Source organism: Podarcis raffonei, chromosome 3 (genome assembly GCF_027172205.1).
Source record: "Podarcis raffonei isolate rPodRaf1 chromosome 3, rPodRaf1.pri, whole genome shotgun sequence".
Lineage (NCBI taxonomy): Eukaryota > Metazoa > Chordata > Lepidosauria > Squamata > Lacertidae > Podarcis > Podarcis raffonei.
This window is the reverse complement of record NC_070604.1, coordinates 98753386-98772277: the sequence shown is the minus strand read 5'-3', so window position 1 is coordinate 98772277 and position 18892 is coordinate 98753386. Positions and strand designations below refer to the sequence as shown.

The 18892-nt window shown below is 44.0% G+C and overlaps 1 protein-coding gene across 3 annotated transcripts in view; it reads left to right on the top strand.

The window, feature by feature from the left end:
• The window catches only part of RPS6KC1 (ribosomal protein S6 kinase C1), a 92198-nt gene that overhangs the window by 61585 nt on the left and 11721 nt on the right, over positions 1-18892 (top strand). For all 3 annotated transcript variants that reach the window (XM_053383202.1, XM_053383201.1, XM_053383204.1), the window contains 4 exons: positions 840-887; positions 2690-2822; positions 8559-10082; positions 10354-10443. In XM_053383202.1, coding sequence (XP_053239177.1) covers positions 840-887; positions 2690-2822; positions 8559-10082; positions 10354-10443 — 1795 coding nt within the window. The remainder of the gene's footprint in view (positions 1-839; positions 888-2689; positions 2823-8558; positions 10083-10353; positions 10444-18892) is intronic.

Below are 18892 nucleotides of genomic sequence, written 5' to 3'. Positions count from 1 at the left end.
GAGTTCTGCAGCAGAAGCTCTTTAGCTTTGGGGGAAATCTTGGTATGAGGATCAAACAAGATTCTGGAAGTGCTGACCACTTGCAGGTTTCTGCGTTCAGAGTATCTGGATAATTGACACTGGATAAGGACCGAAGCTAACCATGGGCTTCCCTGTAGCAAGTTTACACTTTGGATATTCAGTAAATACAAGCCCAGATTAAGTGTCATCACCCAACCATTTATGACTATGAGATAAACCAGGACATTAGCGTTGACAAAGGTAATGCTAACACATTGGGCGAGGGTGGTGTAGCTGTGGCTGTGTTCATCATATTTGAGAAGAAAGTGGACTTCTCTCGATTTTGTTCTAAGCTGATGCAATCATATTCTCCAAAGGTCTGATTTGCACAGCAGATAAGACTCCTATTAAAAGTTGCTTCTTCCTCTGTAGCTCATACATTGTTCTCCTGCTGTGGTAAACTGGTTCTCTGTAATGCCCCTCTCAAAACAAAGCAGCAAAGTCAGTGGTCCCTGGGTGGGAACATACACATAATTAAAATAGTAGATAGCAAACACTCTAAAATCAAGTGGGAGTTTGGGTGTTGTGTACTGGTGTGTAAAAGCTGATACACCCCACTATCACGTTGCATTCTTGAATGACCCACTGTCTTGTTAAGCCTTTGCAGCATTACTGTTTTTCTAAAAATGCAATGAGTTGTTGCCTATTTTCGAGGGTTTTTGTAGAGTTCCTTTGCGGGGGTCTTGTACTCTCTGATATGCAGAGAGGAAGCCATAAGAGCTGTTCCATGAAAGCTCATACAAATTGCCTGCATTTTTGTAATTGCTGGTTTCATTTAGGTTTTGCTGGTAATGGATACTAGGACACAGCAGACATTTATACTGAAGGTAAGTCATTATTTTTTCCTATATCACTTGGTGCGCTGATGTTTGTCTCCTCGCCTGCCCACAGATTCAGTCAACAAAATCAAGACCCCAAAGTGCCACAGGCACTAATTGATAAAGCCTTGAACAACTTAGGTCCAGGGTACCTTAGGGGCCCACCTGAACCCCTATATCCCAGCTTGATCACTGAGATCATCTGTCAGAGTATTGCTGGTTGTCTCCTGAGTTGGTGAGGCTCAGTTGGCATCAACACAAAATAGAGCCTCTTGCTTGTCTGCATGGAGGATAGAGAGGTATGTGTGTAGAAACGAGCCTTAAGGACCACATCTCTCCATATGAACCTGCCCGGACCCTGAGATCACCTTCTGATGGCCTTCTTCGCCTGCCTCCTCCAGGAGAGCTCTGGAAGGTGGCAACCCAAGAACGGGCTTTTTCTGCAGTGGCTCCCTGTTTGTGGAATGCTCTCCCCCGGGAAGTTGGGCTGGCGCCTTCATTGTACCCCTCTAAGTGCCTGGCAAAAATGTTCCTCTTCAACCATGCCTTTGGCTGATTGAACATCCGATACCCCTTTAAATGTGTTGTGGAAGGGGAGGTGTATGTCTTTGTTCTTATTTTTATTATGTATTTTTTATATTGTAGCTTTATGCTGTGAATTGCCCTGAGATATACGGGTATAGGGCGGTATAAAAATTTAATAAGTAATAATAATAATAATAATAATAGTACTGAACAAAGGCAAATGTTACATTCCTACCTCTGACGACTTTTGCTTCTGGCCTTGCCAACCACTGGCGTGTGGCGCCCAGAAGCGAATATGAGCCCCCCTGGTTTCCATCCTGTTTGTGGAGTTTAGCGCACAAGGGGAAATCGCATGACACCGTCAGGCTGAAAAAAGTCCCCCACTTTCCACTTTCAGGATATCCGCCTCCCCTGAACCATCTGTGATGCCTTTTATTGTTGTGCCCGAGATTATGATAGGAAAAGGTGTTCCATGAGGTCTGTGTCAGCTAAGGATGGCAATGCAACACCTCCTCCTCCTGTCTCCTCTTAGCAAGTTTGTAAAACAAAATGCGCAATGTGAAGCCATCAAATGGATGCTTATGACCTTTGTGTAGCCTTTGCCAATCTGGTGCCCTCCAGATTTTTAGGACCACAACTCCAAAACATCTGGAGGGCACCAAGCTGGCAAAACCTGGTTTAGTTTCCTGAAACACATTTTATCTGTATGTTTACCAGCAGCAAGGCTCCCCTCATCACGCTTCCCTTTGCCCGTGCCACCTTTTGAAGTAATAACCTCTTTGGGAAACAAACCGTGTCACGCCATCAAGCTGAGGGAAAGACAGAGTGGTGTGTGCTTGCTCCTAACCCATTAAAAGTGGGTCGGAGTGTGTGTGTGTGTGTAGGGGGGAAGGCTTGCCTATGAAACGTGGGTGGATGTAAAAATTTGCACCTTACTTTCCAACTTAAAGCACGGCACCCACCCACCCTCCAAAATAGATTTTTTAAAAAAGGTCACGGGGAAATAACAGAGTGTCATCCTGATGACTTGGTTTGCGAGAGATTCTAATGAAAACATTGACCCATGTAATTGATTTTAATGGGAGCTTTGTGCCATCTTCTGTTCTCTGGACCTGTGCCAGATGCCATCAGCAGGGCCTCGGGGGACCGAGGGCCATAGAGCAGCAGATGAGTGGCTTCTCTGAAGCCTGGAGTAACTCAGATAGATTAGTTTGGTTGATAAACACCAAGCACAGCATGCTGCAAAGGCAACTGAGGGTACAACTGACCTTTTTGTTCTCTGTCAGGGTCTAAGGAAAAGTAGCGAGTACAGCAGGAAGAGAAAGACCATCATCCCCCGCTGTGTGCCCAACATGGTGGCCCTGCACAAGTACATCATCTCGGAGGAGTCGGTCTTCCTTGTACTGCGCCATGCGGAAGGTGGGTCTGCCGCTTCAGATCTCTTGCAGGAGGGATTGGGGAGGGGAGGAGGAGGAGAACGATGCTGGCTTTTCAGTCAGCAGCATCCCGGAGTTAGAGGGCTGTCTTTCAAGCCAGAGGTTTCGGAGGCACGGCTGCAAAGCACATAAATGCCACACGCCTCTTTCCGAATCGCTTGCTATGTGCAGTTCCCACTTTTTGCATTTTTGCGCTTGTCTTGGAAGTTTTCCCCAACCCTCATGAAGCACCAAAACACAGGAGGGCAACAGCTCTCAGTTTAAGCGGACCCCAGTACCAGATAAAAGTTTGAGGGTGGGATGTGGGGAAGCCTTTTTCGCCACTGCTGGCACTAAACCCCAGCCAACCTGAGCATTTGTACTGCCATGCTAACTCATGGCTTGTTTTAGTGCGTATGAATCTCCTATGCAAGTCATGCACCTGGGATTTGTAATGTGTGGTTTTTTTTATGTTTCTGGAGCAATGTGGTGCACTTGCCATATTGCGACCCATATTGAGCGGCAGCAAGTCCCTGTCCTGACCCGGAAATTTTTATTGAGTTTGTGATATATACATTACTTTGAGGCAGTTTCTTAATGACAGCAGAACCCTTTTGGCTTTCTAATATGTTGCTCGTTGCTGCATTTCGAAAGTGGCAGTGCTCAAAACCCCCAGCCCAGCTGTGAGTGTGCAAGGCGATGGTGTGTGCAAGGTGGCTGCTTAATCAGCCTTCAAAATGAAATGTGTTGTGCAAAGCAGTGATGATATTCTCAGATAGGTTGTAGCCCAGCTACATCTGGGCAGCCACATGTTCCTTGCTCCTGCCATTAGACTATAAGGAGAGTACTCCTGGCTCAGATCCAAAGTTCCATCTGGTCCAGCACCCCATTTCCAACTGTAACCATCCAGATACCTCTAGAAATCCCAAAAGCAGGCTCTGAAGGCAACACCTGACCTCTGCCCCCCATGTCTGATTCGTAGCAGGTAGGCGACCTCTGAACATAGCCCTGTTTTAAAGCAGCCTGGTAAATAAACCCGCAGAACTCCCCAGCTGGCAAAAATAGCTAACTTCCTCAATACACAGTTGCTGCTGATGAAGTGAAGGGCAAGCTGGTCCCCCCAACCCCCTCATTCCATGGACAGAAACTGACCATAGTCAGAGTTCATCAATGCTGATGGGGCAGCGTCCACCTCACCAGAGAGCAGCAGAGAGCGGTAGACTCATAATCTGGTGAACCGGGTTCGTGCCTCCGCTCCTCCACATGCAGCTGCTGGGTGACCTTGGGCCAGTCACACTTCTCTGAAGTCTCTCAGCCCCACTCACCTCACAGAGTGTTTGTTGTGGGGGAGGAATGGAAAGGAGAATGTTAGCTGCTTTGAGACTCCTTCGGGTAGTGATAAAGTGGGATATCAAATCCAAACTCTTCTCTTCTTCTTCTCGGGGCTGTGTGGCACACATAGCTCTTGTCTCACTCTCGCACTCCCCTGCATTTGAGGCAGTCGTCTCACTCTGCCTAATGGTTAGGGATGGCCCTGCTTACCTGTTGAAGGCTTGCAGAGACAGGATAAAGAACTCTGTTCGCCTTACAGCCGCCTGCTGCATTTCTGTGCTGGATGTTGGGATTAAGGGCTTCCTTCTTTGGGCAACCCACTTGGTTTCCTTGCTGGATGCAGACAAGAGACAGAGCACTCTGCCTTCCCTTCACCAGCCCATACTAGTTCCCTGAACTCGCCTGCATACAAGTCCATATTGCCCTTGCCTACCAGGCTAGTGCTTAAATGCATGTTAGCATGGGAGAAGTTAAACCCCTTGTAATCTTCGGCAAATGAGCCGGTTTCTGTTCTGTGGTTAATATACCTAGCATCCATACAAGAATAATCACTGCTGCTTTTAATTATTTATTATTATTATTTTATTTTTGAAAGCAAGCTTTTTGTTGAGTTTCCACAGTCAACAGCTGATCTGGTTTTCTAAAAGGAAAAATAGCCAATGGCATCACATAGGAGTTGAAAGCAGCACAGCAGAGTGGTGGCTTCCGTGTCTTTAGGAAATTTGCTGGTATGTTCAGGGAACAGGTGGCAAAGAATAATTACTTATTAACTCCCCCCGCCCACCTGAATAACACAGGGATTTAAATATTTCTTACATTTAATTAGCCCTGAATGGAGCCTAAAAAAATTACATTGCTGCTAATATCTCTATACAGCAATCCCTCAGTTTGCGTGGGGTTACGTTCCGGGGATTGCCCCTAAAGCCAAAATCTCATGTAATGGTGGGTGGGATTGCCAAAGTTTGTTTCCTCTTGCCCCCCTTTTTTCACTTTTACTTAATTCCGGAATATATCCATCCAGTCATGTTTTAGAAATCATGAGCTGCATTCTGGAAACCAGACTCCAAGCAACAGCAAGCAGCAGTCGTATCCAGACATCATAGATCAATCTAGTAAAACCTTATCTTAGTAGAACCTTATCTCTTCTCTCTTCCTCCCCCCCACTGTCTCTCCCGCAACATCTTGGTCACGATGTATTAAATGTCTTGTTAAAGACGAGGACATCCATAAAGTGTCTGTTAGCTATGTCACAAAGCACTTGGCTAGATGTAATGTGATGGAAAGCCAATCTGAGGCTTCACTACTACTTAGCGGTGTCAGTGCCAGAAATTGTTGAAACAGATGCTTGTTTATGCTTAAAAAGAGTTGACACTTCCCAACAGCCACTTAGACGCTGATATCCGTCAAAGCCCTCCCCACCCCTGGCCCCCCAGACTCCTTTAAAACAGTCTGGGGGGCAAGGGGTGCGAAGGGCTTTGACGGATATCGGAGTTTAAGTGGCTGTTAGAAAGTGTCAACTCTTTTTAAGCATAAACAAGCTGGAGTTCATATCCATCTGGAAAGCACTCAAGAAACTTCAAAATGAAGATGTTTCCTGTTAGCAGACGCTGATATTGTAGCAGGACAATACTATAGTAGCCTTATATCTTTCCTGTCTACATTCTTAAGGGTCTTGCGTGTGGATGTAGAAAGGCACTGTTTTCCATTCTGCCGTGTCTTCGTCTCAGTGCAGCACTGTTTCTTTAACACTGCAGTTCATCTTCTGCCCCAAACGACATTATTCATTTCACATTATCTTGCCATTAAATTATTCTGACCTGTTCATTTTAGTGCAAAGGAAGCACACTGTAAATTAAGCGGTGGTGGGATAATCAATTGTGTATTGTTTTGTGCACTGAGCGAAACAACAGTGAATATCAGTCATATTCCCTGGATTGATTTCTGTTCCAGACAGGGGACAAATAAGTGAACCTCCTTCAGTCTCTGCCCCATCCCCATTTTCAGTAGACTGCTCTGACGTCTCTAGTCAGAAGTACTGCCCGCCGTACATTTTGTTCCATGGACACAAAGCAGGAAGCACGTGCCCCCCCCCGAAGACTCTTTTTAGCTTGACACAAAAATTGTTCAGTAAATATAAACCACTTTTGAGAGATGGCTCTTACCTGGATCTAGCTTGGGGGTGGTGTGTCTCAGTGCAGCTTACAACATGAGAAGATTTACATAATTACAAACATAACAAAGTAGTCATGAATAATAAATAAAACACATCTAAAAGTTGATGGGTGTTGGTGTCCATCTGCCCCAAGAGACAATGGAGTGTCCCTTCAGGGGTGAAGTCAGACCACTGTGTTAGCAGCACTGGGGTGACCTTTCCAGGGTGCAAACCTGGGCGGTGTGTATGGAGATGAGAAGACCCCAATCTTAGCCTCACCAATTGTGCTGACATGGAAAGTGTCTATTAGGCAGCTGATGCAAGGGACTGGACCTGGGACCTTTTGCAGGCAAAGCTACCTATGAACCTTTCCTAATTGCTAATAAGGTGCAATATTTAAGGAAACTCCTATGCATCGATTGATTTCCCAACCCCCTGATATTTTTACATGCATTAGATGGCGAGTAGTGCACCAGCTCTGCCTAATGCATTTAATTGATCTTATCCATCGCAGTACAAGATAGAAAAGATTATTAGTGTGTCATTCATAAAGACATAATTACATACCCAGAAGGAAATATTGCTCCTCTGTAACCTAGATTGGGCATTTTGAGGTTTCTTTGTATGAAATAAAATCATTGATTCTGTTTCTCTCTAACCCAACTATTATTATTTTTTAATTGTTTACATATTTTTACTTTGGTGCCTTTTCCATAACATTCATACAGAAATGACGATATATTCAAATGATTTTCATTGGTTGAACATCGAGGTGTGCATCAACATCGAAAATGGGGTTTTCCTTTATTTTCACTCACAGCTTCTAAAAACAGTTCTGCGGTGGTTTTTTCCTAACTTTTGGGAGTGCATTGATCAGAGTAATGACAGGTTTCAGAAAGCATCTGAAATTAATTGTATTTATGATGATGCCAATTATTTATAAAGCGGCATCAGTAAACATGGCACTTTGTAGAGCAAAATGCAGGTCCCTTTCCCCCAAGAGTTTAAAATCTAAATTTAGATGGGTGGGACACAGTGAAAGGAGGCAGGGGAGGGGGGGAGTAAATAGCTGAAAGCAAGCAAATCCAGTTGCACATATTTAAGCTTTGTTTCTACTAGGTATGAATTCTTAAGGGATAGAATTCTTGCGGAAAGAGCACATGCAGAAGGTCTCAGGTCCCAGCAACTCTGTTTAGAAGAATAAGGTAGGAAGAGATAAGAATGGCTAGTGCCTGACACCAGCCAGAATACTCAATACAAGGCTAGGTGGATTAACAGCCTGATGTTATAAGGTAGCATCATATGTTCATAAGGATTTAAGAACTAGAAAACCTCCATGGAAAGGAAAGAACACAATGGGTAGGTGGGCGAGTTTGTAAAAGTAAACGTTAACAGTTGGACTTTAGTAAATACATGCCCCTGACTCTGAGAGCTCAAAAGAATTTCTAGTGATATTTCACATTGTATTCCCTACCTGCCTATTAATATTAATTAATATTAATCAGACATCCTCTTCCTCCTCTTGCTGTTGCTCCTCCTCCTCCCTGCAGTAAGTTTATGATTTGTTAAGCTTGTTAGGTGCTTGTTACCTGAAGGTCTCCTACAACACATTTAAAAACATAAATATAAATATATTAGATCATAAAAACCAAACCAAACAGATGATTTCAGATGATTGTGTCATCTGACTTCCCTGTTCACAAAAGCTTTCTCTGTAGTGTGACCCGGTTTGATAGCATTTGCTTATTACTGCCTGGTGGCATGGTATATATTTTTATATATTGTGAGATTTTATGCTTTAAGTTTCATACAAATTTGTGTAAATAAATGCACAAGAGAGAAACAGTTACAGTCAACTAGCAATAATATGCTTCCTGAAGTCTTCCATTTGGGGTCCAACTTAAAGCTAATTGATGCTCATTTAAAGGTAAGAGTAAGGCAGGCAACTCTTGACAGTTGCTTGTTTGCAAGGTTGGAGATGGGAAGGGCTTGACGAGATGGTCAGTGCAGATATATTGCTAATTTGTCTAAGCAGGGTTAGAGGATTAGAAGCAGACTGAAACATAGTATGGACTATCTGTCATATGGGCATTCAGCCTCTTCTCTTGCTTTCAACCATTCTTAACCATGGGTGCAACAACCTAGGGTTGTTTATTTCTTAACCTAGCATTTGGAACCAAGGGCAATTTGATGTTTTCCTGACATGCATGTCTGTAAAGGAAACACAATTAATCCCAATTACTTTATTTGTTGTAGGAGGCAAGCTGTGGTCTTATATCAGTAAGTTCCTCAACAGAAGCCCCGAAGAAAGCTTTGAAGACCCCAAATCCAGAAGATCGAGTTCTACCAAAATACATTTGCACCAGGCAACTCCTAGCCCTCAAGATATTGGCAGTAGCATTGACTCTAGAGGAAGTAATGGTGGTAACATGCTGAAGGTGTTACCGCTGAAGACCAGTCTCACTCCAAGTTCTCAAGATGGCAGTAGTAACCAGGAAGATGGCCAGGAAAGTTCCCTCAAGTGGATTGATTCGGGGTCCAGTTCAGAGGAAGAATGCACTACAAGTTATCTAACCTTATGCAATGAATATGGTCAAGAAAAGGTCGACCCCGGATCGTTAAATGAGGAGCCTATTCTGAAAACAGACAATGGCACTCTCATTACCAAAGAACAGGGAGGCATCAAGGCACGTGATGAGCCTGCCAGTGGGAATTTGGGGTCCCCATTCACATCTCAGGAAGTAAACTTTTTTGCCGACGACGTTGATCAAGAAATTGTTAGTCCCACCCGAATATCAGAATCGTTAAGCAAATCCAAGAACAGTCCCATGGAATTCTTCAGAATTGACAGCAAAGACAGTGCCAGTGAACACCTGGGGCTGGATTTTGGAGATAAACTTTACAGCTTAAAATCTGAGTCTTTGAAACAGTTTTTGTCCATGCCAGATCAGGATAAGAGCCTTGATGCCATAGAAACCAAACTGGGCCCTGCCTACCAGGACACAATCAGCAGGGGCTCCAATGACTCAGTGCCTGTGATCTCCTTCAAGGATGTCGCCTTCGACGATGTGAGTAGCGTGGACGAAGGAAGACCTGACCTTCTGGTCAACCTGCCAGGCCTCACGGAGCAAACGAAAGAAGCCACGGCAGACAGGCCGGCTAAGCTGGTGGAGCAGAAGGGTGACAATTTGGAAAGCAAACTTTTGGAAACCCCTGACGTCTTGCAACTGAATAACAGCGCAGAGCAATGCAGAGGAGGCCTTGAGCCAAAGGTGGACCAGGTGGTGGGAGAAGACACTCAGGAAGCGATCAGGACATTCCACAGAGCTGCTAGTGACCCAGTTGGCTCTGGGGATAGGGCTCTCTTTGGAGGGCTTGGAGCAGCCTCTGCGTCATCACTGGACGCATTCAGTGTGCAGGGAAGGTTGCTGACTTCTAAGGCGCAAGCGGGTGCTGAAGAACGCAGCTTAGATTTGGACAACGAAGCTGTTCTGCTGTTTTCTGATCAGGCAGAAGACTTGAGTAAAGAGGAAACCGCCTCTGCTATGTTGCACAAAGCAGAACGCAAAGAGTCGGGTGCGAGGGGCAGAGGAGAGAATGAGATACACCAGATATTTCAGGACCTCGACGAGAGATTAGCGCTAACCTCCAGATTTTACCTCCCTGAGGGCTGCGTTCAGAGATGGGCAGCTGAAATGGTAGTAGCCCTTGATGCCTTGCATCGAGAAGGAATTGTGTGCCGTGATTTGAACCCAAACAACATCTTATTGAATGATCGAGGTCAGGAACTTCTGCAAATGCATTTCTTTTTATTCGCTGTTGCTTCCAATTAACTGAGTAGGCGTTTTATCTTGTAATTAGTATCTTCATTTCCTGTCTAGAGCTTCATTATCAATGCAGCAAATTCACCCCCAGTAATAGCTTCTAGTACTTAATGATGCCATTATTCTTAATGATACTGTTTTTAGCTACAAAAGGAGTAATTACAGTTCACTTCTGCAGAAAATGGAAGGGAAAAATGTTTTGATTTCTCCTGTCGTTTTGTTTTTAGGACACATTCAGCTAACGTATTTTAGCAGGTGGAGTGAGGTTGAAGATTCCTGTGACAACGATGCCATAGAGAGAATGTACTGTGCCCCAGGTTAGAGCAATCACCTCAAATGTTTCACTTGGAAAACAGATTAGCAGCTTTCATTTTCTCATGGAGCTTTCATCCCATCCCACCCTCTGTTCCTTGGGAATACAAGCTGTTCAACATCTTCTAGCTCTTTTTTATTTTTATTTTTAATACGTTATTTTGGAATCTGAAATGCTGATAACTGAGTGTTGTTTAGCTGGAGAATGTCACTGAGAATTGTAGATTTAACACATATGCATTAAGGTTCTGAAAAGCCATGTTCTTTTAAGAGTGTGCAAACATCATCTATGTGTACTTCAGGGATGGGGAATCTGTGCTTCTGGTGGTGTTGGAACTCCTATTCCCATCAGTAAGCATGGCCAGTGGCTTGGCATGATGGGAATTGTAGTCTAGCAACATCTAGAGGGCTTGAGGCTCCCCATCCCTGACATTATTTGTAGAAATGAGGGGGTTGTTGTTAAGATATATCATGCTTTGGGGGACATGTCGAAAATGCATTATGTGCCTTCTTGTGCTATCTTGCACACGAGATGTTCCCAGTAGACTCTGTCTCTGTGGTGCTGAACGTGCCATGGATTCCCAGTACATCCAAACACAAGTAACCAGGAGTGTACAAGAAGCGGCAGTGACACGTCTTTGTGACCTTTAAAAGTTCTGAAGATAATATAGCGAGAATATACTTTGTGTAGACACATTTGCTTGTCAAGTAAGCTGGGCTCCAGAGGAGGAAGGCTTAAAGCATTGTGGTGTTTCAGATAGGGAGGTGCTTCTTTGTAAAAGAAAGTACTTCTTTGCAGAGCATGTAGTTAAACTGTGGACCTCGCTGCCACAGGAAGCAGTGGCGGTGACCAATTTGATGGCTTTAAAAGAGGATTAGACAAAGTTCATGATGGTAAAGGCTATGTTTCTGAATACCAGTGTCTGGAAACAATGGTTGGGGTGGGGAATGCTCTTGTGCTCAGGTCCTGCTTGTGGGCTCCCCACAGGCATCTGGTTGGCCACAGGATGCTGACCAAATGTTCCTCTGTCCTGATCCACTAGGCCTTTTCTTATGTTCTTATGAAGGCAGCCTAAGACATTAATCAAGGAAGTGTCTGCTGAACATCCATGCGGAGACTGTTCTGTAAACAGGGCTCCCCAGTGGAAGAAGACCCCACCCAACGACTGAATAGGGAGATGCTCGGAGAAGAGCTTCAGAAGATAACCTTAATAGGCAGGCAGATTCACATAGACAAAGGGCCTCTTAGGACTTTAGAGGTCACAGCCAGTACTTTCGGCCAGAAATAAATTGGAGGCCAGTGCAGTTTGTTTCAGCACCAGTGAATTATGGTCTTTCTGATGAACATTTGTCAGTATCCCAGTTGTTGTATTCTGAACTAGTCATATTTTCCCAAAACACATTTAAAGCACATTGTGCTAATCTAACACAGATTAGATCAGATAGGTCTCTCTCAGGTGCAAGAGCCAGTGGGGATCTTATTGTTTAGAGATTATGAAGAACAAACTTCATAATCTCTTTTGATAAATTGCAAAGGGTTGGCCTGTGCCTGCCAGGGACTTCTGCAAACTTGATAGGCAGAATTGCATATTCTTCGCTTTTAATCCTCTAAAATGTAATGCAGTTAAGGAGGCATTGCTGCTAGGAATCCCTTCTTTCTGGAACTTTGATCTTAGTTCTAAAAGCACAGATTGCATTTGCAAACTTTCAGTTCTTAAAGTCATATATGGAAGCATTGCTTTGAGTAATGTTTACACGAATGAATGAATTTGAGTGGCACGTGCCAAACTCCCAATATGTATAGTCACATTGTACAGCTCTGGCTGTTAGACTTAAATTCTCACCTCTGCCCTGCTCTGGCATGTACACACGCACAAAGACACACACGTACATCCTGTTTTCCATGTCCATATTTTCTGCTGGCTCCTAATGCTTCAGGTAGCATCATTTGGAATTTTAATACTGTCAAGCCTTTTCCAAAGGTTACTGGCTTCATAAAGATGGAGCTAACCTTTTGTGAGCATTTGTTTGTTGCAAAGTAGAAAACAAGAAAGCTGGCTACAGTCAATATTATAATAATATCTTATTATTTCTGAAGCATTTTTTTAAAGGAAGGCACTGTACAATATGCTAACATAAGATTAACTGTGACAAAACCCTATCTGCAGACTTACAATATACGTAAATAAACAGGTCTGTGAAGAAAAGCAAGGCAGGGGGTGTAAGGCAAGAAACTGCTGAAGTATTTCTGGATTTCTAAATCTTGATTTCTGTTTTCAGAGTTGGAATCTTGCAGCACTTCATGCTGCAGGAGATAATCTAAAGCTGCCTTCCCCAACTTGGTGGTGCCCTCTGGGCGTTTTGGACTCCCATCATCCCCAGGTGGTATGACCATAGGTCAGGGATGATGGGAATTGTAGTCCTGAAGCTCATCAGGTTGGAGAAAGCTGATCTACAAAGCAGCTCACATTCATGGATGGAACTAAGCTATGGTGTAGAATCAGGATTTACTTAGTGTGTTCTTCTGTGGTGGTTGCTACATCAGGCACAGCTTTGGCTGTCCTTAGTTGTACATCTGGTGGATTTTGAGGCAAGAGGACAAAAGACGTTGATCACATAAGGCAGGGGCTGCCAATGTGATTCCCACTAGACACTGGACTACAGTTCCCACCGTCCCTGCTCATTGGTCATGCCGGTTGGGACTGATGGGAGTTGTAGTCCCAACAACAGCTGGAGGGCACCACTTTGGCTACCCCTGCCCTAAGCAGAGTCCACCACTTATTCCTGCTCTACCTTCTACTTCAAAACAACAAGAACAGCAGTCCAAGCAGCACTGGGCAATTAGGTCTGGGAGCCGCCATTTTGATTTCTCACAGCGATCTTAAATGAAGCATTGCTCTTGGGGCATTGTGGGAAATTATGAATTGACTCCAAGTCACTTGGCACTGCTTCCTACCTGCCAAGACCTGCCCACATAATAGGGCCACCAGGGTGCACTTTGCTAAGGACTGTCCCGAATCGGGAGCCTGCCCTGATGACACGAGGGGAAAAAATAGGGGGCAGGTACTGAAAATGGCAGTCCTATGCCAGGTTCACTCTTCTCGCTATATAATGTGAAGTAATAACAATGCGTGAGATGATGGTCATCACCTCACATTTTTCTCCTCTCCCCCCAAAAACAGCCAGTGAAATGACTGGGGGAAGTGATGATGAGGCATCATTTACTCCTCGTTTCAGGGGAGAGGAAGGAGTCAATGCTGGGTTGCCATTTTTTGCCAGGAGCATCCCCATTCTCTTTGCCATGCTTAACTTCTGCCCTCAAACTCCCCTCATATTTTTCCCCTGGATTTATGCTCTGTGGATATATGTTGGCTCCATGGTTGAAAGGGATGAATGCAGGTGGCAACACAGCATGAATGGTCACACGGGGGGGGGGGGGAAAGTGAAGTGATTGTCTGCTACTCCAAGGGCTCTTTAGTTCCATCCTAGGGCATCTTTCCAAGTCGAGAAAAGATGCTTTGAGACTCCCCAGCTGACAGAGGAATTAGCAAGAAGAGCTGCCTCTCATGTCTCTTGGTGTGGGGTAAAGCAGAAGAGGGGTGAGGCTGGGGGTCCTGTGTCAAGCTTCCCCTGACTTTTCTACCCCATCCACCCCTTCCTAATTTGAGGGACTGGACCACGTCCTTTATCGAATGTAAGGCATTTTCTCCATTTGAGCCAATGCACTTCCAGTCAATGTATTTTTTGCAGAGGCATGTAATTTGTTAAATAGATTTCTATGCTGCTTTTTTGTTTGCAGAAGGAAAAAGAAATACCAAAGCAGTTCAGACCTTAGCAACAAAGCGAATAATAAAAACTCCCCAGTTACGTTCCAAGGCACAGAATTGTAGAGTTGGAAGGGATCCGAATGGCCATCTAGTCCAACCCCCTGCAATGCAGGAGTCAGGGTTGTTGCAATCAAGGATGTCCAAAGTATGTGAGATTGAAGGCAGTGGTTGGCTTGCCAGGAAGGACCTTGTTCCATAGCAACACAAATGCACAGCATGCCATCTCAGTTGTAGGCAATACTGAGATACATGGAGCAATGGTCTGATTTGATGTATGTTGTGGTTATATGCCAAAGCACGTCCTGGGACGTTGTACTGGCTTTGGTGTCTTTAAACAGGGTCATACATTCATGGCTGTGTGGCACGAATGGAACCTCCATGTCCAGAGGCAGTATACCCTTCAAACATCTGATTCTGGGAACAAATGGAAAGGCAGTCACTGCTGACCTCTACTGGAAGCAGTATGCTGGGTGAGATGTGCTTTGGTTTGATACAGCAAAACAGTTCCCTGGCAGATGAAAAGGCCCCTGTTTGGCCTTCAAGAACATACCCATGCCTGTGCAACGACACACTGGTTCCTCAGTTGTTTTGCTGCAACCCGCTTGGGGGCAAAGCCCCAGCACACATGGACTGCAGGGTTGATGCTTCTGTTTCAGCCCAGCCCCTTTTGCCTTTTTAAAAATAATTTGTCTCTTGATCCTGGAGAAAAGAGACAATGTGGAGAGAAACAGGCCGCGATTTATTTCTCCAACTTGTCTTGTAAAACTCCCGTTAAATAAAATTCACTTTTTAGAGGACCAATGTTCCACGTACCAAAAAACAAAAAAAACCCGAGCTGGCTGCAGCTCAAAACCACAGTGAGGTGAACTGAATTTCAAGTGTGCACCATTTTAATCTTTTCCATGCCTGCCATTTCTGTGCTCCAAAAGTGCCGCTTCCAGCTGCTTTTCAAGACAGGAGTGTTTGGAAGGTAGCAAGTGGGAGTGGGAAAGCAGTCGGCAGGGAAAGGGTCAAGCCCCCCTCCCTTGGTTGCTTTTCCATAAACAAAGCAGCCCTCTGGCTTGGAGGGTGTGTGTGTGTGGAATGACCAAACCCAAAATATTCATTTGCTGGTAGCATCTGCTTCGGCCCTCAAATAGCTTTTGCCAGGGGAATTCTTTCTTGAAGTTGGCCAGTAGGTGGCAACCTACCATTAACTGATTTCTGTGGTCAAGGGGGGGGGGCTAGCATTTCCCCCCAGTGCTCCAGATCTAGATATAGAGGAGCTTTGTTGTAATTGCTTGTGCTCATCTGCTCTGTCGGCTGTGCGAGTTTCTGAGTATTCTAGTACTATCACATATCAGGCCATCCCTTTAGTTCCCAGAGTCCCAAGGACAGGTTACGTAAAGAAGTTTAAGCTGAAATAAATAACTATAATGCTATTTGCAGAAGCTCTCCAAGTAAAGCACTCGCCAAAGCGAAAAAGGCGTGCTGCCCAAACAAAAGTCAGATTTAAAAAAAAAAATTCACTATATTCCGTAGCATAATAGGAATGATTGACTCCAAAATCCATCCTGGTAATTAATAAAATAAAGAAGAAGAACATTTAATAATATGTTTTATCTCCGTAAAAAGCAAGGCGGCTGCGTATGAAAATTATAAAACACACAACTGTGCCCAAAGGCTTACAATCATAAGAGCAGAACTATATATTGTAAGAAATGCCGGTGCCAAAAATAGGGTTGTAGTCCGCTAATCCTGCTCAGAATAGACCCACTGAAATTGATAGACGCAAGCTAGTCATATCTTTCAGTTTATGATTCCATAATTCCCACAATTCTGCTAAGCGTATGATTGACGCAGGATGCAGCCTCATGGACTCATGTGTTGCCTGCCTTGCCTGCAGAATGTATAGCACAACTTACTCAGTGCCCTGATGACATTATCTAGAGGGTTTCCCCATCCTTTGCACCGTGTCAGCTAGCGATACGGAGCGGAAGGCACAGAAAACAAAACAGCTCCATATTTCTTAAAATGCAGATCGGTTGTGACCAATCAATAACACAACGGAGAGGAAGAGGTAAGGGAAAGCAACAGTAGTCTCAGGCTGCATTTACATTTATTATCTTTTCCTAACATTTCTCATAACTGTTAATTTCCACATCGTATCTGAGCTTTCACGAGACATCAAAGCAACCTCCAGAGATATAGCAGAATATAGCACAAGTCTGGCACTCATTTCCCTCTTTTTCGTTTCCAGGGAAAATTCCGTTTGCAAATAACACGCGGCTTCTATGTCGTGTGGAAGCTCAGATATAAAGTGGAAATTAACGGCTAGGCAAATGTCAGGGAAACAGAATAAACTGCTTTGTGAACGCAGCCTCAGTTACTTCTGCTGATTAGCCAAAGCACGGGCTATTGTGGGCTGTGGGAGGTATTCAACAAAATATTTGCACTAGAGCAAGGATTAGCGCTGGAGCCCCCTCCCTCCTCCCCCTGTCCCCATAGCACTATTCCCATATCTGTTCTGGAGAGTTGGGGGGACCCCAGAACTGATTTAGGGGTGCCTGGGAGAAGGGGAGGGGGATAACTTCCCATTGTCCAATAAATCCTTCCACTGACAGAACTTTCTCCTTGGCACTGGGTTGAATACAACCCTATATTATTGACACATAATATCGTAGTATTTTAGAGCATGTATGTTCTGGTTGAACAATCCTGAGTTTTATCAGGAAAGACAACACCAGAGTGGATGGCCTGTGGTCCGAGCAGGTTTAATTTCCTAATAGCAAGTTAGTAACCAGTGCTTGAGAGTTTACACCGGTAGCTCCCAAAATGCTTGCTGTTCATTCATTTTTTAAAGAAAGAAAAAGAAACCCACTATATATATATTTTTTTTTTTAAAAAAGAAAGTAATGTAAGCATATCTATGTATGTGGGTGGTGTTTGGATAAAAGGGCAAAGTTGTCCTGAACTCATGATGCAAATGTTTCACTTCTGTTTAAACACCCCTTTGCTCCCAGTGTCCCCTGGGAATCCCTTATCACATATTTGTGCTAAAAAAACATTAACCACCTGCCCTGTGCTTTGTAATATCAGCAACCGATCTTTTTATCTCTTGGTTAATGTGCCTTGGTATTTTGAAAGGGGGAGGAGGGGTGAGTGGGGCTGGGAGGAGGAGAAGAGCTGAGAAAAAAATTCCAGTAACATTCGATTTGCAGGGACCGAAAATTTTGAGCAAATGCCAAGCTAGCAGGGGGGCCATTATTCTGCTCTATAAATAAGTTTGAAAAAAGAAACACAAACACTCTCACACACAAACCTTTTAAATCAACATGTTTTGGTCTAATTGAGCAAGAAAGATAAATTTTGAAATGCAAATGATCGCCTTCTGTTATTGACATATTCCTGCAACCGTTCCCCGCCCCCGTCAGCATTATGATCTTGGATTTTAGAGAGTCATTGCAGTGTTAGAAACTCAGATATGAAAGCTAGGAGCTAAATGACACCTTAAACCTACAGTAGGTTATGGGCACAACAACGGAATGTCTAGGCATACTTTTTATAGCAAGAATACAAAGCTGAAAATGAATGAACTGCAGCTAAAATCTTATGTTCATTTTTCACATGGTCTAGTCCTCATCTGAAGTCTTCAGAAAACAAATACATGCTTCCCCTGCCCACCCCCCTAATATTCTTTAAAGGGTCTCTTCTGCAGTCATCAGAGAGTGGCTGGAAGTGGGGAGGCAGAAAAAGGCCCTCCTTTCCTTTCACTCTGCAGACAAGCCCTGGATTCTCCCTACACCCCCTTTCCTTCATACAAATATATCTTTTTGTCGCCACAGTTAACACATATTAAAGCCTATACAGCTGATGGCAGAGACGCCCACCTTGAGTGTCCAGTTTGCAAATCTAAGACTTAAGGGTCCTTCAATGATCCCAGTCCAAAATTTGTTAGGATTTTAAGCATCACTGTGAGAGTCTGAGGTAGATAATGCTTTAACATGCACTAATTAAACCCTCATAACTAACTGGCTAGTATATTTCAAATCAAAAGCACATCATACATTAAAAGTACATTAAACAAGGCAACCAAAACCTAAACAAAACATGTTGGGGTTAAAAGAAAAGAAAGTTTTCAGGTCCCCAATCTATTCATGTTTTACTTGGGAGGAAGCCCCATTGAACTTGACTGGGATTTACTTCCAAGTAACAGCGGCAACTTGAATCTGAAATCTGAGGCGCAGTACTGCAGCCAGAGCTATAAAACTGCTCGCGTTTATGAAATTCCCTGTCGCAAAACACGCCTAGAACAATGGGGGTTTTGAACGCTGAGTCATTGGCAGCAAAACAAGGCAAAAGGTATAAGCTGCTGCTAGCTCACAAACAATACAAAGTTTATAAAACTGCAGTTTGGGGATTTGGTTCAGGGGAGGCTAGCTGATCCTTTTGTTCTTATCTGCAAGGAGCTATAGCCTGGTCAAGATCAATCTGAACATCAGTGCTTAATTTGTTCCAAGAGAGGATATTGCTGTCAATATCAGGACACTTGTCATGTGAAAGAAATTATTATTATCATTTATTACCCGCTTTTCACCCTAAGTTCCCAGGGAGGCTTACAACAATTAAAACACAATATTAATATCAA